Raw genomic sequence first — 21,953 nt, 5'->3', positions numbered from 1 at the left:
GCCTCCATGCGTCAGCACATCTGGATGCACCGACGCAGCTTCCTCCCATGGAGGCGCAAATGTGCTTTACGGCACGTTTGCGACCCTCCAGGGGCTCCTATCCTGGCATAACTGCCGGTTAGGATTGCATCCTAAGGCAAATAGGTCTGAAATGGACTCCTGAGCCAGACGTATTCTCCAGGCTTCATGAGTTTTGACTCAGCTGCAGTTGACTAAGCTGCATCTTACTTCAAACCCACCTTGCTCTTCATCTGACTCTGATCATCCTCATTCTGGAACTGTAAGAAACACAAGAAAATATTATCACCAGTATGCAAGACTGGGTCCATGCTTGGAAACGAAGAGATGTGGCAACAGAGCTAAACTTCCCAATGTATCCCTGCATGCATCAAAACCACAACCCTTCAAAATGATGGAAGAGTAGCCATAATGTCTTCACTTGCAGAAACTGTACTGCTCTTCTTTCTTCCTTTTTTTAAAGTCAGATTTTCTGAGCTTCCAAAGAAACTGGACAAGGAAAACATGGGAGAAGTAGTTTGCTATTTATACATTTACCCCTTAAAAACTGAGTAAACCAAGAACGGCAATTCCAGAGTAAACACCTAGTGTAGACACACCAGGGTAGCCTGATCCTGTGCTGCCCAGTGCCAGCACTCCAGCCTCACTGCCAGCACTTGGTGTTGTAAAAGTGCCATAAAGCACTCAGGCACTGGTGGTGGGGCCTTTGCACCAGTAGAAGATGTGTTGCTGGAGTGTTGCAGTATGTTACCTACCAGATGTCGGGGAGGCTTTCTGGGATGGGGGGAGGGTGGGGGGAAGGTGGAGAGGGGCAGAAAGGGACAGAGGGAGGATGGAATGAGGAGAGGATTGAGCCTCAGAGGGGGGCAGGAACAGTGGCAGAAACAGTGGCAGTGGCAGAAACAGAAGCAGTGGCAGGAACAGTGCCACCACATCTTATACCCCCTCTCAGGCTGTGGAGACCAACACAGGTCTCCTCAGTTCTGCATCTGCTCAAAAGCAGGCGCAGATCCAAGTAGACCCATTGGGGCCACCTGGGCTCAACATGGGGCAAGGGAAACACTGTTCCCTTACCCCGAGGAGACCTCCAGGAGCTTCCCTGGCTCCAAAGGATACAGCGGTGGCCATTTCAGTGGCGCTGCTCCCTTGGGTGCTGGGGAAACTTCGGATTGGGCCCTTAGTCTCTCTCTGTCCCCATTGGCTGGACTCACTTTTGCAGTGTGTATGCTGATTGCTTTTTATAACAGAGATGTTGCCTACTAGAACATATGATGTTTGAGAACTTACCTATTTTTTTCCTTACCAGATCTGGGATTGCTCCCTGGCTCTGTTTTTATTATTCATTCATAAAGGTTTGCAACATGGGAGAATTTTGGGTTTTTTCTCCTCCCAGCCTAGATATCAAGCAACGGACTCTATAAACATGATTATCTCCACAGGCATAACCAATCCAAGACTGATTACCACACTGAATTCAAACACAGATAAAGAGGAACCTAACTGGTTCAAATACCAGTTCAAGGTCTAGTAATAGTTGTTATCAACAGCAGACGAAGAGATAAACCTGTTTGTCAATGGTACCACTTGATGCAGCTGGGACTCATATGAATGAACACTCCAATTCATAAAAAAACACATTTACTGCACAGAGAAAACTAGATGGAAGAGAAGGATTCTGGTTTAGACTTCTCCCCATTAGGCCTGCTTTCCATGTAGAGGGTTTTTTAAATTTACAGATAAGCATTCGAATATGTGAGCTCCCACATACAGTCTAAGGTAGTACAGTCCAGAAACACATTTTCTGCCACAAATGCTCTTTGTCACAACTAAAGCTAATTGTGTAGTGTAGGGAGGTAAGCTTTCAGGATGCACAGAACTCTTTTTCCAGTAACATTGACTACATTATTCTATTGATGCAGATAAAATATATTGTCTGCAATACTGTGGTTCTTGTCTTTCAAATGTGATATGTTCAATAAATAAAAATGTGCAAATCAACACAGCCAGGCCCCCCCCCCCAATCCAGGAAAGTTGACAACCTTTTCCTGGGCAAATGCCAATCATTCCTGATGGACAGCACGCCTCATTCCCTGCTTTCCTTACCACAAGGCCCTCAGGGACAGATAGGCAATCTATGATTGCTTGCCTGGAACCAGGAAGGTCCAAAGCCAACTGCCAGTAAAGCAGAGTGTGAAATGCCAACTGCTTCTAATCACTTGGGCTTTGCCATGCAAGAAGTGTGCCAGTCGTGGGACCTGCACTGAATCTGTTGCTGAGATTAGATCCCTGTAATGAGAGCAGCAAATCATGCTTGCGTGTTTAAGAGTTCAACTTCTTTACCTGGGAAGCTATGCTTTCCTCTAATCTGGGGCTGGGCAATTGGGAACTGGGGATCTCTTTGCTGAAGCAAGGAAATGTGAGCAGGTAGCCTTGTGCAGGCAGTAAATTACAGCCATTCAGCTGGGTTGGGACCGCTGCAGATAGAGATGGCCAGTCAACTCACCCTGCAGGAGGTTCTTTGCCATTAATAGAGCAGAGGAGAAATTAATATCTCAGCTTCATAGTTGAGCTTAAAGGGGTCCTATCAGGGAAACACTACAAGTCTACAGGATTTCAGAGTCTGGAAACATGATCAAGTGCAACACATGGCATTTCATCATTTCAGCTGCCAGGTTTGCCAACGGAAAGACCTGTATAGATTCTCTCAGTGAAAAGTGAAAAGATTTGCTTTTCTCTGTTTTCCCTGCATTGTTGATTTGGGACTAGTAACTACAGGGAGCCTGGGAACCTCATACAATAAATACCTACCACATTGTGCAAGGAACATATATCACAGATTTCCTAGCCTTCTCATTTTACTGCTGTTACCAAGGCAAGTTCTCCTGGCATTTAATCAAAACGACTTGCCTCTAGTTTAAACCACTAGCTGAGCCAGTGTACTTTACTTGATAAGAGGCTGAGCCATGGACTAGGATTTTCCTAATTCAATTTCTGCCTCTGCCATGAATTCATCAGATCCATAATCTCTTTGCCTCAGGACCTATCTGCAACATGGGGGTAATAATAATACCCTGCCTTATGGAGCTGTTTTAAAGAATGAAACAAAATACAACATATACGAAGACTTACTCTCTAAAGATATGCATAAATGCTAAGTTTCATTATTCAGCAAGCATGTGGCAAAAAGCTGGAGGATGCTACAGCTGCACCATCCCGTCACCAGTCTGGATCAAGGCACATTCCTTAATGAATCAGAGTAGAAGATACAGCATATGGCAAACTCCTACAGCACAATATTTCCTTGAGGAACAAAGAAGGATGCTTGGTATGAAAGGCCATCAATCCTGGGAACCAGCATTAACCATGTATGCAAGTGATTCTGGGAATGTCCCAGATGGAAACTCCTGACAGCAATCCTAGCAGCTGGATGGAAGAACACCAGGCTTTGGCTGAGTCTAGCAAACACACCTGACCTGTCAATCACAATTTTACAGGGCAGGGGTTGAAACTCTGAACTAAGTAATTACATGACTATGGCTGGGATTCTCAAAGAGGTACCAGGAACAAAGGATTCCAAGTCTCAGTGGAATTTCGGTTTAACTGCCACTTAATTTCTCTTTGAAAATCTTAGGCTCAAACTACACATGACATTAAGTCAGATATTAACTGACAGGTTCAAAACAGGAAGAGGAAGTGTTACCTTTTTTAAAATAAAAAAGCAGCTGTTCGAGGCGAGGGGAGGAGGTTCAGATCAGAACCATGAAGCACAGGAAGGGAAGGTTAACATCTGCCACCAAAAAATTTCCTCTTTTTCCATTTAAAGAAATGAAAGAGAGACTTCCTGTTCACCTCACTTTAAGTCACTAAGGGCACAATCCTAACTAGGTCTACTCAGAAGTAAGTCCTATTTACTCTTATGGACAGGAGGTCTGGTCTAGAGGGTAGAGCCTCCGTTTGCCCAAAGATAACATCAGAAGGTCGCCAGTTGGAGAACACCGACAGCTCCCTGAACAGCGAGACCTTGAAGCAGCTGACAAGCCAAGCCGAACTATTCCATCTGCTCTGGCTGCCCCCCACGTGAGAGATGAAGGAGCTGCTTGTCAGCCTGCGTGGGAGGCACTGGAGGCCAGAAGAGAGATCAGACCAGGAAGATCCAACTGAAATGTTGTGTGGTTCTTGAAAGAAAGAACCATTTATGATTGTAAAAATCCCCTTGAGGGATTTAGAAATGCCTGCCTATGTAAACCGCCTTAAATAAAGTCAGAGGAGTAATCTGATGACCAGAAAGGCAGTATATAAATACCTAGTTATTGTTATTTTGTTCAATGGGGCTTACTCTCAGGAAAGAGAGGTTAGGATTGCAGCCTAAGAGTGCAATCTGAACTCCAAGTTAGGCCAGCACATGTCCCCTGCACCAGCCTTGGTGTGTAGCAAAAGTGCTGTAAGACACTTCTGTGACTACTAGGGAGCCAGGAGGCCATCTCTAGGCCTGTTGCACCAGACAAAAGGTAAGATCCCATCAGCTGTGTTGGGCCAGCATGGGGGTCTGGGGAGGGTGGGGGGAGGGCAGGACAAAGGCGTTCCAGGGCAGGGGAGGGCAGGTGACAGGCAGGCCCATGGGTGGGCTGGGGCAGAGCGGGGGGGGGGCAGTATCCAGCACTTAGGCCGGATCCTGACCCCACTCCTGGGCAACCTGGCACAGCTCTGGGCTGCTTGGATCTGCACCACCTCTTTAGATGGTGCAGACATGAGTAGCCCCACTGTGAGTGCTGCAGCATTACCTGGGGAGAGCTGCAAGCAGCTCCAATTCTGCTCTGGATTAGGGGCAAGCCAGTCGCCCACCCCCGTTCCAGCATGGGTTAGGATTAGGTTGCAAGCCTAGCCATGTCTACTCAGAAGTAAGTCCTATTGCATTCAATAGGTCTTGTGCCTAGGAAATTGTGAACAGGATTGCAGCCTTAATGATAGGTATAACACAACATCTTGTTTGACTTATAGCAATTGCATGAAACAAACAACCTTGGGACAGAAAAGACACAGCCCAGACATTACAAATATACCTTTTACACTCAGCTTGCAGTCCACAGAGGCTTCCCCCAAAGCATTCACAGCTTTGCAGGTGTAGACACCACCATCAAAGGGGCTGGGCTTTCGTATTTCTAGAGAGCAAACTCCCTCCTTCATGAGGGCTAAGTACTTAGGGTCTTCTCGAATCTCCATTTGGTTTTTCATCCAGATCACTTTGGGCTGAAGCAGAGTTAAAGTTAGCAGAAAGATTAGCAGAAATAAACAGACATCTCTAAGAAGTGTGTGGAGGGGGTGGAGGCCTCTTAGGTGGGCAATAGCTCCCCCAGAAGTTCTTAGACAACTTTGGCCATCACTTCTCTATCCTACCCTACTTCTTCCTGGTATGGTGGTTTGGAGGGTCCACTTAAGGCATAATACCATGATCAGCCTCCTTGCAGCAGTATGCCCACCATGGACATGTCACCAGCCATCTCCCTGGAAACCATTCAGTGTTTTACTGTAGATTGGAACACCCATCCCATGTTCATTGAAATGGGGGGCAGGGCATGCAGGAATGTGCTTGTCTTTATTCCATTGCTGAGGGTTATCTCTGCCAGCTTCTACGAAATTGCTGGGCACCGAGGGAAATGATAAAATGCATATTTCTCTATCCCAGGCACAAAGAATTGTCCTTCTTTCGTTGCAAAGGGCTTTGTTACACACACATTATAACTGCGTATCATGTGCTATTACAGATAGGTTTAGAGATACGAGTCTTTGACTCCTGGGAATTCTTAACTGCAGAATCCACTGTAATATCATCTAGCCATGTCAGAAATTGAGAAACTCAGGCAGAGAATAAATATATCTGAGATTATCTAGCAAATCTGAGAAGACTAGAACCCAGATTGCTTTTAATATCCACTTTTCACTGCTCTGCCATACATAAATTCAGGCAAGGAGATATTTGTGGCTGGGGAACTGGGCGCTCTTTGCAGCATCAACAATGATGTGCTCACGGGAAAAGGAGTCATGGGCTAACTCACCACCTAATGAGGAAACAAGGAGGCCATTCCATTTTGCTTAAGAAAACACCTCCGATCTGTCTCCCTGCACCTGCTTTAGGGATCAGTCTTAGTGCAGACAGACACACTTCCGTGAGTGCCTAACCTACAGCAGTACTCACCTTTGGGAAGCCCCGGACACAGCAGACAAGTTGTGTACTGTAGCCCCTGGTAGTAGTTCTGTCAGTAAGAGGCTGGGTGAACTTTGGAGGTTCAGAGAAATCCCAGCTGTGGAACTTCTGTAATTTGTGTGAAATTGCTAAAAAAGAAAAAAAAATATATTTAAGCCAAGAGATTGTTGTAAATAAGAGGAAGAGCAGGGATTAAAGACCTTCCATCTCTGACAAAATATTCTGATCATTCCGATTTGGAGGCTTTTTGGAGGGAGGCAAACTCTTCCAATGACACTTGGCAATGGGGCCTTCTGTTAAATTTTCCCTGGTGGCAGCTGAGGGCAGCACAAGTTGAATTAGGAGGCAGTGACTGGGGAGAGAGAAGGCAAACAGGCTTCAGCCAGTGTTCAGTTCACTGATAGGCTAATTGTGTCAGCTTAGTTGTGAAGGAAAACATGCAACATGGCTGAAGAATGTGCAGAGCATACTCCTTCCACATCACATCTGCCTCGAGGGACAGAGTGGAAAGTGCTTTGAGAGAAACACCACTTCCTTTGGTGTATTTCTTCTGCCCCCACTGGGCACACAGGTTTTGAATTGTGTTTAAATGCACAAACCTGCAACACCTTTTATCTAAGATGAAAGTGGAAGTTGTGCCTGCACCATGAGCCCTCTGAGAAAACAATTGTTTCTCTCTTACCAGATACATACACTGTTAATTGACTTCTCCATGAGAGGCAGGAAGGAATCGTTCCTGCTCTGCCCTCAGCTGCATGTTTACCCCTCGCTCTGTCACTCCCTCACAGCCTCTGCCAGTCTTTAGGTGTTCTGGCTGGAGCAATTTGGCTGCCACGACTGCTTCCTATTCTGGGTCCTTCATCCATACTGACTGTTAACCTTGCCTGGGACGGTGAAGGACCTCTCTCCTCTTTCCTACTGCAATGTTGTTCTCCTTACCTGTTTTCTTTATGTGTGCCACATCCTTGGTGACAGCAGGTTTCTCACTGAGGCCATAGGGGTTCTCTGAGAAAACCCGGAAGGTGTAGCTGTTGCCCATTATGAGATCAGACACCGTGCAGCTGGTACGGTTGTAGTGTTCCAGAACTGTGAACCATTGCTGGAAAGCAGGAAAAACTGACTGTTCAATGTGAATCTGTCCAAGGCCAGGATACATGACTGAGCATCCTCAGGGGGAATACACTTGCTGAAGGGCAGCAGAATCAAAATCTTCCCAAAGCCAAGAATTATGAAAACTGTTGTTTGGCAGTTGCAGTTGACCAATCTGCTGGCTAGAATGGAATTGTGGGTTGAGACCAAGAGCCAGCTGCGACCCTGATGAAGTCTGCCTCAGGCAAGTGTTTCCGATCAGTGCTGCCATAAGTGATTGCTTCTTCTAAGCTAAATGTTGCAGAACATTCTAACTGGGGAACATAGAAAGCTGCTTTTGCAGGTGTCAGACTTGATTTTATTAAGCTACTAAGGGCCCAATCCTATTCAATGTTTCCGTGATGGTGCAGCTGTGTCAGTGGGGCATGCACTGTATCCTGTGGTGGGGAGGAAGTCACAGTGGCCTCCTCAAGGCAAGGGAACATATGTTCCTTTACTTTGGGGGTGCACTGTGGCTGCACCAGTGCTGGAAAGCTGGATAGGATTGGGCCCTGAGTATCTGAAAACTTATGATTATCATGATGCATTTATTTTTATTCATATTGATTATCAATTACTGATCTTTTCTCTCTTTCTACCCCTGAATGCTAAAAGAAGACTAGGGCGGGCAAGGATGCGGAGGAGAGATTGACCGAAAATAAAAGAGGGGTAAACCAGGAGAGACTCTAGTACAAAACACAGACTCCTAGGACAAAGGGTACCACTAGAGATCATCTATACTGGTAACAACTTCCTCTTTGGATTTTTGTTTAGGGAGGCATCAGTAGTCAACATTTGCTCTGGTATCATAGGCCAACTTCTCATCATTCCCAAACTGTGCTCCTGGGCCAATTTTGCTCACTGAGGGACAGCGCTGGCACTGGGTGTTGCAAATGTGCCATAAGGCACATCCGTGGCACCCAGAGAGGAGGGCCACACTGAGCCTCAGCGCCACATGGAGGGCTGGCCAGCATTACTGCAGTGCCAGCCAGTGGTAAGTAGTTTCAGGGCTGGGGAGGCCAGGAGTGGGTGGGAGGGGGAGGACAGGGCAGGGCAGGGGGAGGAACCAGGGAGCGAGACCAGGGGAGCGCTGCTTCACCGGAACTTGAACTCTTTGTTAGGCCTGAAGGCCCAACACAGAGTCTCTGAAACCTACACCAGCAAAACAGCCGGCACAGACTTGAGAAGCCCCATTGCAGGGCTTGGGGCATTCCCTGGGGGAAGGGGATGAAAGACCCCTTCCCTTAAGGAGACCTCTGGCAGCCTTGGCAGTGCCACTGGATGCAGCGGTTGCCATTTTTTAGGATGGCAGGATGCATCCTAAATGCCACTGCATTTAGGATGCAGCTGCTGGTTTTAGGACTGGGCTGTCCGTGATTCTCCAGAAAAGAGCCTGCAATCACTACTTCCAATCCAGATGCCTCCAATACACTTCTGCTGGGCTAGTACTTCTCAGGTCTCTTGAACTACACAAAATGGCATGCAAAACAAGCAGTGTGGAGTAAGAGTGGCGGAAAACTTGAATACTTGGTATTTTGTCAACATCTGCCAACATGCACTTGGCTTTCTCATGGCATCTCCAGACTGCCATTTCCTTGGGAGATGATAGGAGCATTTGGCCCCAGAAAAACAACACTGAACACCCTGAGCTGTCACAGACCTAAGACAAGTCCTTGGGCAGCTTAAGCCTCTAGCATCAAAGGATACCCTTAACTGTGAATAGATTGGTGGCTGTTGCTGACACACAGAAAAATAATATGAATAAGCAGTTGCTGACACAACAGATGTCCTCACATTCAGATCACAGGCTCTTACTATTACTACTCCACTTGAAATTCCTTCCCCAACCATTCTCCCAGCCATCATTCAATAGGGAAGGCTCTCTGAACGGAGGCCCGGAGGTCAGGCAAGGATTTTATTATTTCAATGGCTTTAAAAAGTAGCCCTTTCAAGTTTGGCCACATTCTCCTATTTCCCTGCCTCTATACCCAGGTGTCAGCTAGCCAGTCACTATTCCATGAGCTATGCCCAGCTCCTTATGGCTTTGAATTGCTTCCAAATATCAATGTCTGGCAGCCATTTTGCAAACATTATTGACCTGTCTGTGACCTGTCTGGTGGGTACCAGATTTTCATTAGGAATGTCTAAGGTTTTATTCCTAGTCTTTTAGTTGCCTTTTCTCATCCATGGAAGTTTCTAGTTCATCTCTGTACAGCCCTTCATAACACAGGCCCATCCCATGCAGGCCACCAGATGATGGATGGACAGGTGTCATTCAAATTCTCTCTTCAACTCTGAATTTCACTGAAGGGCAAATCATTTCTCAGGGTAACCCACTTGATATGCTGTTGTGAGCAACCAGACATTAATATTGTACAGGACCCTATACACCAAATAGTGTCATAGAATGAATTTTTTAAATTAATAAATGGAATTCTTAATCAGTTCTTGTTAAGCAGGAAGTTGAAAGGAATTTTTTAATTGTAGGAGATTGAACAAACTGAGGAAGCATTTGAGAACTTCATGGTTTCCCTATATTGAAATAAGTCCTGTGTTCAATTAGATCTCATATTCAGCCAAGAAACACCCTTCTTCTAAGGCCCTAATATATGAAGGCAAGTAATGAGGGCTTTGCACTTGTTTAGTTAAATCCACTTTAGATTATGGGTTGGGGTCTCACCAGAGAACCCACTACCAATCTTTGGAAGCATTTCACTGCCCATCTGCACTTTTTTCTCTGCTTTGTCGTCCCCGTCCCCCCACGTCCCTAGTGCTTACCCCAGTCTTCTTTTCTGCTTTTTGGACTGTGTAACCCTTAAGATCAGCGTTGCCATTATCTTTGGGTGGGCTCCACTCCAATGCCACATTAAAGCCCCACACATCCACCAGCTTCAGGTTCTCAGGAGGGCCTGGTCTCTCTGGAAAGGAGAGTCGCACAGTATGGACACAGTACAGTTGAAGCATTGTGGCAGTGCTACCTGCCTGTGCACAGGACATACAATACAGTGGGCAGCACAAAAGTCATTCAGCCATCTAAAAGAAGAGGAAAATCTATAAGCCTGTTTGAATGCATTCCTCATACACAATAACCACCCCCTTAGCTCCATCTTTCACCTTACTCAGCTGTAGTTTAAATATGAGAAACAGCAAATCCTAACTGGATCCGGCTTCCTGAAGCTCACATAGCCCTTCCTCACACATACCTAATTAGGTAATGAAGTCAAATCTGCCATCAGTAACACAAGAAGTGTTTCAATGTCCAGCCATTCCAGGCCTCCAAACTACTCTTATTATCTGGAAAAAGGTATTCTGTGGGGTTGTTGCTAGAAAGGATTTTGTTTCCAAGGATAAGGTCAGGTTACTCTCTAGACAGTAAATCACATGATACACTTTCACTGCCCTTACCCAGTGGCATAGCTAATGATCATGTAGCCCGCTGCCAAGTTCAAAGTGTTGCCCCGGAAGTGATATCACAACCAGAAGTGACAACACGCCCGGGCTTTTTAAAAGTGAAAATTGGGAGGAACCCACATCCTCCCCATAGCAGCTCACCACCCACTTGCTTTGCTGTCTCCCCCCAGTCAGTGGCATAGATAAGGCATATATCTGCTACCTGGGGTCAAAGATTTTGTAGCCCCCCCTCCATAACAAAATCAAATTTAATTAAGTAAATAAAGTTATTGGTTCCATGCTGAATCATAACAACATCTCATTGTCACTCAGAATAATCAGTCTCATAGGTCAGTTTGGAGGTAAGCAAATCCACTTTTTGTTCCACAAGGCAGTTGTGTTTTCATTTTCTGGTTAATTGGCCATAACTTTTGATAGAAAACAGATATTCCAATGCAGTTTGCTGCATTGCAATCTGCATTAAATTACCTTTCCAATGATATAACATGATGGTATTATTCATATATGCCAAGATTTTCACAATTTTGGTTACTAGTGTCAAGCTCAGCTTATTTCCCCCTAAAGCTTGATGCCCGGTGCCACTGCTATCCCCTGCACCCCCTTAGCTACGCCACTGCCCTTACCAATCACTCGGAGATCAAAGGTGGCCTTGTCTTCCAGCTCATCCAAGATCTTAACACTTATTTCATATTTTCCTGAATGTTTGCGCTCTGCTTTACGGATAAAGAAGATGGAGTCTCTATCACTAGTGCGCACCACCACTGCCTTAGGATCCAATGGTTGGCCCTCTTTGGTCCAGGTCACCTGAGGCTTTGGCTTCCCCTACATGGGGAAAAAAATTATTAGCAGAGTTCTGTTCTGTTTTACATCCCTATCCACTGCTGCTTACAGTATACAATATGCAGCAAGAGGTACCTGGTGGTCGATCACGATTTAGGTAAATGCTTTACAAAACATGACAGAGCAGGATGCCTGAAGCAGAGTTTAAGAGACTGGATGGGCACATGTGTCTAGTCGGACTGGGGGAAAAGAGCCCAATCCTGAGCTCATCAGCGCCCATGACACTTCCTGCCAAAGTGCTGGCACTGGTCCAGCGCCAGCCACATACCACCCAGAGCAAGGGAAGAGCTCCAGTCAGCTGTAAGGATCGTCAGGGTGGATGGGAGGCATTCTGGGACAGAATGAGGGTGGGGTGGGGAAGGAAGCAGGGTGGAAAGGGGCAGAAGGGGAGCAGGACCAGTGGAGCTCTGCTCTGCTGGATCCAGAACTTGGTGCCAGGTCTTCAAAACCAGAACTTCAGAACCAGAACTCCAGGTTGGCCAAAATAGTCGGGGCAGACTTGAGAAGCCCCATTGCAGGGCTTGGTGATTTCCCCAGGGGGAGGGGACAAAGGTCCCCTTCCCCTGAGGAGACTGCCAATGGCTGCCACGGTAGCTGTTTTGGCGCCGCCGCCACCAGGTGCAGAGCCCTGCTGGATCAGGCCAAAGGCCCATTTAGTCCAGCATCCTGTTTTCCACAGTAGCCCACCATCTGCCACCGAGAACCTCAAAAGGGAGGAGAGAATGGTATGCTTCTCTCCCACCGTTGCTCCTCTACAACTGGTATTCAGAGGCATATAGCCACTGAACCCAAAGCGGAATCCACATCTCCCTCATTCTAGCTGGGTTTGAATTAGTGGGCTGCAAAATGCCAACACAGTTTTCAAATTCTTCTTCACTGAGAGAGGGCAGTCACAGACACATTATTTATGTTACCACCGTACATGAATTCCTTGAGCAGGAGTACTTAAAATTTTGCAGAGGGCTGAAGCAATATTAGCAGTATCCCAGGGCAGGACACTTGTGGATTTCTGTCAATATTTGTGCATGCTGAGAGGAGAAAGCAATTTTTCATACTGAGGTTTAGCTCAAAAAGGGTTCTCAACTTTTTCTCTCCAAAATATTCAGGGACAGCTGAAGTCCCTAAGAATCTATTTCACATGGGGCTGCTTCTGACACCTGTCCCTTAATGAAAGGGACTGGATTCATGGCAAATGCCTGTCCGCAAATGCATCTACCCAAGAATCAAGGAAATGCAAGGAGTGCTACAACCCGTTATAAGCCTTTCTTTGCCACACCATATGGCCTGTGCTTGCTATTTTTGGTATGAAGCTATTTTAGGTTCGGGGTCACAACCCCCCTCCTCCTAGACTCCCAAGTTGGACTGCAGCATATTGCTTCTGCTATCTTAGAAGTATTATTTTGGAAAATTCAAAATTCAGATGAGATTAGTAGGCTTTCAAGGAAGCAATGGATCACTTGCAAACAGGGTATGTATTACGGTATTTGCGTCCTGGATGATTGTGTCCTGGTCAAACGCATCCTGGTCATTGGTATCCCTGGATATTTATATATATATCTATATTTGCCATCCATATAAAAAAGTACATGCAATATAAATATACCTATATTGGAACACAAATGTCCAGGGCATAAAAAGAACAGATGCAAATGTCCAATACAGGGAAGCATTTGAGCCAAACACAGTTGTCCAGGGCACAATGGTCCTGTCCCTACCAGAGTGGCATCACTGGCCAAGGCAGACTCTGGCCACATGCCCATCAAAGAGCCTGCCTGGTTTGGGTTTGGGCTGCCTCTTGAACCCTCAGCATTGGTGGCAGTGGTTGCACCCAATTCGCGAGCAGGGAAGAGATGGGGGATGCCACGGGTTGCTCAGCTTTGTCCCGGGTCTCCCAGCAACCTGAAGATGGCACTGCTTACAACAGACAAACGAAGAGCCTTTGAAAAATGTATATACAGTATTTTAGAGGAACACAATTTGGGCTTGTTACAATCTACAGCTTGTGCAGTACTTGTACAGCTTGTGCAGTACTCTGCAGCCCTAACTTGTCCTAATGTAAATCTCTTTTGCGGCTCCAACAATGCCTTTCACTCAGGCCCATTACTCCTCCCTCTTCCTCAATAACCAGGCTAGTCCACATCCAGCTACTCTTCTTTCCAGATCTTCAATAAAATTCCCATTTTAATGGTGCAGTCCTATCCTTTACAAACAACGGCATACCACAAGGTGTGCCAGCGCAATTATTTCCCCAGCATTGCAGAAGCCTCTCCTTTGGCAGGTGCTGCATGGCTGCTGGTGCAGCAGCCATAAAGCCGTGTGTGTGGCACAGACTGGCTGCTGACATAATCTATAGGTGGAGAGGTAGAGATCAGGGAAGGATGAGGCAGAGCCTCCGGCAGCCAGCCACCAGATCCTGTCCTGAACTCCTGAACTCACCACTAGCAGGCTCATCCAGGGTCATAAGAGTGAGGTCAGACAGCTCTATCACCGATCCTGCTTTGCCTGCTGAAATCTGCCCACTGGAGTCCACTTCAGAGAGAGTCCAACCTTGTAGTCAGTCTCCACCCATGGTTACTCTGGTGTCCTCATCACCGTTAGCCTTTTGGCCCAAATTCAGAGCTCTAATGCCCACAAAGACAACAGCCATTACATGATCCACATACCCGAAAAGGAATCACCAAGTTCACCGCTTCTCCCACAGACCTGAGGTATAACTGTCTCAAGTAGCGTGGTAGTCGGATCTTGGGATGCTCTACAAAAAACAAAATTACACTTGACCGTCAGTGATACGGCAGAACACGGACATGAAAGCAAACATGAATCCCCTTCCCTTCAAGGAAGCATTAAAAGCTCCCCTCAGACATTCATATCGTCACCACAGCATTTCACTGATGAATAATCCAAATATTTTACATTTCATAGAGTGGCTAACCCCATAAGAGGAGCTTTTCCTTCAGCCAAGCAGTACTACTTCTGAAGATGAGAAACACAACCCAGGCAGAGAAAGGGACTTAGAGGCCAATCCTATCCCCTGCTAGCGTGCAGGATTTAAGGTGGCCAGCAGAGCCTCCACCAAAAGAAAGCCTCCAGTAAAAGAAAACTTTTACTTACCTTCTCAGCAGCAGTGGACCTCCCCAGTGCTGCACCCAGGGCAAAGTTCTGCAATGGTGCCACTTGCGCAGAAATCTGGTCCCCCCTACTCACCTGAGGCTCACAGAGCCTCTCGCGACCCAGGAACACATCAGAGACACCTCTTTGAGGTTCTCCCACGCTTTAAACTGTGTTTCCAGAAAACCGGAAGCACAGTTTCCGACCCTGTCAGGAGCTTCAGAGAGGCTTCTGCAGGGTCCTGGTGCCTCGCGCTTGGGGCTTTTGCCCCATTGGAACTTATGGTGGGTCCGCAACTGCTCCTCAACTACTGATTGGGCCCCTGAGGGCCTACTGAGATCTACAGCAAGCTATTTTGCTGGCATAGATCTGTTAGAACAAGAAGGCATGTCAGAGCATCAGAGCATCAGTTCTGGTGGATGTTGCTGCCTCCAAGATCTATTTGCTTCCTGGCCCTGATCCAAACCAGCCCATGCCCTGATCTACCCTGCTGCCAACATAACTGGGCCGGCAGCTAGTCTGTGGAGCACTGCTGATGGCGCACATCCTCCCGGCCTTTGCACAGGTGGCTGGGCTCTGCAGACTGTCAGAGTGGCAATTGTGACAACAGACTGCAGGATATGCAGGTGGATCTTGAGGCCCACCAGCATATCCCATGGATAGAACTGGGCCCTAAGCTTAGCTTTTTCATTACAAACTGGATACTAAAGACAACATCTTGCCAAGCTGCTTTTCCTCCAATATGAAATGACTAGGCCAGATAATAACATTCACAGCAACTGTTGTAATTCTTTCACAAGAGATATGGATGGAGAACAGGGGCCAACAGATACATAACAACAAGCATGCATATCATTATTTCAATAACTCTGCCAACACTATTACATAATGCACAGTTTTAGCAGCTTCAAGTTCTCCCCACCACTTAAAGCTCATCTGTGCTGCTCAACAAGATGTATCTATGGTCAGTTAAGTGCTTCTTGCAACAGGGGACCTTTCTTCCTTTATGTTTCATACTCTGTTGACATTTACAGATCCCTACCTCCTCTGGTATAAAAAAAGATCATAATATTTGCCACAATTTTCTGGCTACAATGACAGTGGCACAAGTGAAAATGGACATCTTCATTGGTCCTGTGAAATAAAAACGAGGGGTGTTGACATTTCAGAACGGGGGTGGGGAGGGATGAAATTAATATCTCTAACTGTTATCACCTCTCATTTTTGAGTTTTGCGTAGACAGGACACTGCCAAGTCTGCCTTAGAAACCTAGAATAGTTTCCAAATCTATAGTCAAATAGAGTTTGCCCTTCATGACAAGTGACAACTGAAATTGTTAGGCCCAATTACGATTGCAGATTCAGGTGGGGCCTCAGTAACTGCAGGGGATCCATTCTCAGACCCCCTGCTGATACTGAATTTTGCAGATACTCAAATCCACGAAATTCACCCCATTAATCCCTCCAAAGGGGATTGGATTTGTGCTCCAGTCCCCTCCAGAGGACTTTCTGAAGGCTTCTGAATGCACACCAATCCCCTCCAGAGGGCTCAGTTGGAGCCGAGTCTGGCTCAATGCAGGTCCAGAGGACCCGCAATGAGCCAAATCCACGGATGTATAATCCTTGGATAAACAGATTCCACATGTACAGCTATTTCAAGCTCCAGTTTTCACTAGGCCCTGCGGAGTTTTGATTGCTGCTTCCCTGCCAGTTTGAAGCTGGTAGATGCATTTATCAAAACTGCATTATCAAAACTCTGCTATATCAAAACTATATAAAAAGTCATTAGAACTCTGCTATACAGAGATGTGATAAAGCTCTGTGTGAGGCTTAGTTCCAATCCATTTATTACACTTATTGATTGGAAACCAAGACTAAAAGATAGAAGCCTATAGTTTTTTCTTCTGCAAAGAGAAAACAATGCAATGAGATGGAGGTGGGTGAGAAGTCAGAGATTGCTCTGAACAAATTTCCCTGTACCGCTCCATCTCATTTAATACAAAACTTGCCTACCTCCCCACCGGCAAAAAAATGTGAATATCCTATTTCATATGAGACACAAAAGCATGGACTCCAAGTCCAGGACTCTTGGGATCCCTTCTCTCCTGGCTTGCTTGTCACATCTGAAGCCATTCTAAGTACCAGATTTCTTCTCAGTCTTGACCTGGGTTTACTGGTTCCAACACACCCTTGCTTATTAAGGCCCCAGGCAAGGATGGTGTTCCTGGCAGTCTTTCAATGTAATTCTGATTGGTGGGTGCCTATTACTGGAACTCCAAGTATGTTAATTGAACAGGGAAAATATATCTGACTGAAATACAAGCATTATACAGTAGTCCCTAACATTTAACAAGATAGGAATATCCCTTTAAACTAAAGATCAATAAGAATGATCAATAATATAGACAAACTTATGGTAAATATTTGGTATGCAAATTGTAGAGTTGGGCACTGCTAATTACATCCTCATGGAAAAGGAAGCTGGATTCACACCTTTGTATTCTACAACAATTATTTCGTATTTACTCATCTCATTCACAAATCTGAATTTTTTAAGTTCATGTGTATACAGCCTTTGTTGATAGAAACACTGCATTCAATATGATTGATAGAGCTTGTGGGCTAAGCCTGCTAAAGCAAATGTAGATGATTGTTTATTCCAGGGACAAAGGTTTGATATACTGGAACCAACCTGAGGGTCAGAGAATCTGTTTTACTAGTTTGATGTACAAATGACACTATTTCTATTATACTGCTTGGAAATTGTTTTAAAGCACTAAAATTTGGAGTTGGAGTGGTGATGGGCATCCCAATCCTAAAGGCCGTGCTTTGGCCGGGAAAGGTGGTGCCAAAGTGGCTACTGCTGCATTCTGTGGCCTTGTGGCAGCCACTGGAAGGGGAAGGGGCTTTTCTCCCCAGGGGAAGGGGATTTTCATCCCTTCCCCCAGGGAAAGCCCCACAATGGGGCTTCTCAAGTCTGCACTGGCTATTTTGCTGGCACAGATGAGAGACTCTGTGTTGGGCCTTTTGGACTGACACAGAGTTCAGGATTGGGCAGAGCTGGGCTCCTCTGGTCCCACCCCCCTCCCGCCATGGTTCGTTCCCCCACCCAGGAATGTCTCCCCCCACCCCCAAGGCCCTCTTACTTAGCTCTGGGTAGTGTCTGGCCGGCACTGGGCTCACCAGCGACTAGTGCTGGGCCGGCACTGGCGCTGACTCAGCGTAGGGTGTCATAGGCATGCCTTATGGCATGTTTGCAACACCTAGTGCCAGCGCTGGAGGTCAGCGCTGGTGCTGGCCCAGGTCAGGATTGGGCCCTAAATCATCAAGAACAGTCCCTCCCTCAGACCTGAGGTTCCTGCAGTGTCTGGGGCTTACTCAGGGTCTCTCCGCTTAATACAGAGCCAAGAGGATAGGTATGCATAAGCTGCGCAGCCAACACCACAAACTGGATACTTTTATATGTACCCTAGGGAAACATTCTGATGTGCTGTAAAGGAAGCCTACGTGTGTTAAATGACTTGTCACTGGTTTTGGTAGCATCAAAATTGCAGTGAATGTAATTCTAGCATGCTATATTTGTAAGCGGTCCCCTGAGTGGTAAGCAAATTATGTTGGGGTTTAAAAAAAGAGCCATGTGTGCCTGAGGCTTAAACGTGAGGCAGCTTAAGTTTCAGAGTAAACATGTATAGTAATGTCCAGGATTAAAAAGTGGAATGCTACTTCACCACCTGTGGGTAAAACGCACTGGGCATGCACCAGGATATGCAAGAGGACAGACTGAGAGAGTGAAATGGCCTTGCCAAAAACTCAACAGAATCTCCACCTACTCAGTTACTTGGCCCTGTAATCCCTTCCTGACACTTACCTAGGACTAAAAACCTTTCAAGGTAGAGAGTAAATTTATACATAACTTTCCTTGTCCCTATGCATAAAGTAAGGCATAGTTTGCCTGTTAAGGGTACCATGCTAATTGATTTACATAGTAATTGAAAGATTCCTACTTCCCTCTTACATATGAATATTATCCAGGTGATCAACAACAAAGATAACAATAATCCACAATAAAATGGTATTAAGCATTGCAGATTTAAAAACACAGTAGTAGGTAAAATCAAGTTCTACTAACGTTTACAAAAAAGCCTTAGGAAAATAAGAAAGGTCTTGTGAACTATGCAGTAATATTTTTAAAACTACACCCATAGAATAGTAGCTCCGAAATTTTTTAGAGGCCCTAGAGCAGCCATTTTTAACCACTGTGTCCTGGCACACTGTTATGCCATGAGGTCCCCAGGTGTGCTGCAGGAGTTTGGTGGAGGGTCATTTATTAATAGACCATTGAAGGATATAAGCCCCCACCAACAGCATGGTGTGCCTTATCAATTGTCCAAAAACTTGTCAGTGTGCCATGAGACAAAAAATATTGAAAATCACTGCCCTAGAGCAGCCGTTTTCAACCGCTGTGCTGTGGCACACTAGTGTGCCGCAAATATTCCCCAGGTGTGATGGAAGAATTTGGGAGAAGGTCATTAGTGGGCCATTGAGGGTGTGAGGCCCCCATTGATGTGGCCTTGTCAATTATCAAAAAACTGATGGAGTGCTTTGACCATTTTAATACCTTGCCAGTGTGCCAGGAGATGAAAAAGGTTGAAAATCACTGCCCTAGAGACTGCTGCCTGATTTGTAAGTGCCAAGGGATGTGGCTATAATGGTGACTGGGCAGCAGTGCTCCCCTCCTTCCCAGAAGCAGCTTGTTTAACATAGTCTAATCTGCTCTATCAGTTCTGCAACCCATGAAAAAATGGGTCCTGAACCCATAGTTTGGGAACTGCTGTCATGGAAAGATTGACTGGGGCTTCCCCTTTTCTTCCCTCAATGTCACCAATCACATCACTAGCTAAATCTGTAGCCTCACTTTTTGTTGTCTCTTTGCTCCACAGACTATGGTAAAATGATGCATGGGCACAAACAAGCTCTGTCTATGAGTATCAAGTAAAACCAGAAAGGTAAACAATGAAAAAGTTCCTGTGAATATTACAGAATAAACAAACAGGGCTAACCACCCAGTGCTCAGAGTCACTGCGCAAACAAATACATGCTTCAGATGAAATGTACTGACTGTTATGCCAAAGTAAGGTCACAAGCCATAACAGTACACTGATGGCACTGAGATGTAATGCAGGGTTGCCATTAAAATTTCATTTTTAATTACCCTGACTTTCCCTGTCTTGCCCTGACTTTCCCTGACCAACATTTGTCAATTTCACTGGCTACCATTCAAATATAACCCCAAGTTAAAAAATGAATAGGTCATGCTGCATTAATAAAGGCTTAATGAAATGTTACTCTACAACTACACAAGTCTCAACTGCAAAAAAAATTGTCAAAGTAAGAGATTTAATATCAGCTTCTTTCAACATTAACTGCAGCAATATCTGTTTTGCAATTGCACCAAGATACAAACATATTTCGATGGACTATTGACTTGATTTAATTTTCAGGTTCTTCTGATGTAATGGTCCTTGTGCATGTGACTCCACAGCTCTAATTCCCATATTACTTAGTTCAAAGGTTTTGTAGCACACTTTACAATAACCTTTGCATTTGTCTCCAGCAACTGGTGATAGCCATGGAACGAAGTCAGGATGAAGTTTGAAATCCTGCCACTGCATATTAAAAACTGTCCTCTTGGAAGTCATCTTCAAAATGTGGTTTCAGATACAGTTGTACACACAACCACCTGCCTGACACCAAGATGTTAGCAGATTTGTTTTCTGGCAAGGAGGAACTTTCCAAAGCTGGGAAAGTTTCACTTTCACTTTCTGGTTCCAGAAAGTGTAATGAGCAGATCAGCAGCAAGAAAGGAGGTGGAGTTTCTGCAATGTAGAGAAGCAGATAGCCCTCATTTGCAATCTTTATGCATGGGAGAAGTCAGGAAAGAGGGTAAGAGAGCTGGTCCTCTGTAAACTCCAGCAGGAACAAGCAATCACATTTGCAAAATTTACTTTGCATACTGCAGAGTAGAAAGTGCTAGTTGTGTGTAGAATCCTACAGCAGCAAAACTCATTTGCAACTCTGTACTGGGTTCAGCAGGAGACAAAGCATCCATTCTTACACAAGCAAGACCCAAAAACATGCCTATCTTTATATGTAAGTTAAATGCAGTACTAGCAGGTAGGGATGAAAACAGATGTTTAAAGTTTGTATACTGCTAAATGTTTAAACTAGCCTCTCTTTGCAAATGCTACAGGCAGAGCTTAGAAATCATGCAGGGACAGAGCTCAACAAACGCATTAGGCTGGTTGCTGTGCGTGGAGCTGAGAAAAAGGTGGAGCTGGGAAAGGGCATCATTAAATTTTACTTGTATTCTGCTACTTCTCTATTCCAGTTGCCACAAGAACAGATCATGCTCTTGCAGCAGCAGGTCAAAAATCCACTGCTTGAATATATTTTAATCACAATTTCCCTGACTTTCCCTGATTTCAGACCAATTTCCCTGACTTCCCAGAAAGTGGCAACCCTGTAATGTCACCATTTTAGGCAGATATCCCATCACAAATGTTTACAACAGAGATATTAAGGTGTATTCATTGGGTCATTAATTTCTCCCTACTTGGAGTATCTGTGGGCTCAGACCATGACAACTGCAAGCATTAAACATAATCTAGTGCAAAACAGAGATCATATTTTTAATAAGCTTTTTATTTAGTGAACCAATCACCTATTTACCATATAAATGCCACCTTGTCCCATTTACCAGGGTTTTAAATATGATTAATCCACAGCCAGTAATTTGATATATGACTGTCCAGCTGCATTTCCAAACTAAAGTAAAGCAGTTCAATTTTAAGCCAAAGAACTGCATATAATAAACATATTCATTGGACATAAGAACATAAGATCAGCCCCACTGGATCAGGCCATAGGCCCATCTAGTCCAGCTTCCTGTATCTCACAGCGGCCCACCAAATGCCCTAGGGAGCACACCAGATAACAAGAGACCTCATCCTGGTGCCCTCCCTTGCATCTGGCATTCTGACATAACCCATTTCTAACTGAGATATAGCTTCAATTACCACAACTTCTTTGTATCAAATTTTGCCTACTGTGCTCCCCCTCTTGCCTTCACATTTCCCCTGCTCTATCCAATCCTAACCACTATCCAGTGCTGATGCAGCTTTGTGCTACATCCTGTGGGGAGAGGCAGGCACAGAGGCCTCCTCAAGGTAAGGGAATGTTCCCTTACT

The 21,953-nt window shown here is 45.4% G+C and overlaps 1 protein-coding gene across 1 annotated transcript in view; it reads right to left on the bottom strand.

Moving 5' to 3' along the window:
• Positions 1 to 224: 224 nt before the first annotated feature.
• MYBPH (myosin binding protein H) overlaps positions 225 to 21,953 on the bottom strand; it is a 37,440-nt gene continuing 15,711 nt past the window's right edge. The window contains exons 4-10 of the mRNA XM_066624682.1: positions 14,263 to 14,351; positions 11,383 to 11,581; positions 10,127 to 10,266; positions 7,160 to 7,319; positions 6,212 to 6,348; positions 5,086 to 5,265; positions 225 to 278 (exon numbers count right to left, since the gene is read on the bottom strand). Coding sequence (XP_066480779.1) covers positions 225 to 278; positions 5,086 to 5,265; positions 6,212 to 6,348; positions 7,160 to 7,319; positions 10,127 to 10,266; positions 11,383 to 11,581; positions 14,263 to 14,351 — 959 coding nt within the window. The remainder of the gene's footprint in view (positions 279 to 5,085; positions 5,266 to 6,211; positions 6,349 to 7,159; positions 7,320 to 10,126; positions 10,267 to 11,382; positions 11,582 to 14,262; positions 14,352 to 21,953) is intronic.

This window comes from Tiliqua scincoides, chromosome 4 (genome assembly GCF_035046505.1).
Source record: "Tiliqua scincoides isolate rTilSci1 chromosome 4, rTilSci1.hap2, whole genome shotgun sequence".
In the NCBI taxonomy this organism is placed as follows: domain Eukaryota; kingdom Metazoa; phylum Chordata; class Lepidosauria; order Squamata; family Scincidae; genus Tiliqua; species Tiliqua scincoides.
Note: the sequence above shows the minus strand (reverse complement) of the source record. Positions and strands in the feature narration are given on the sequence as shown.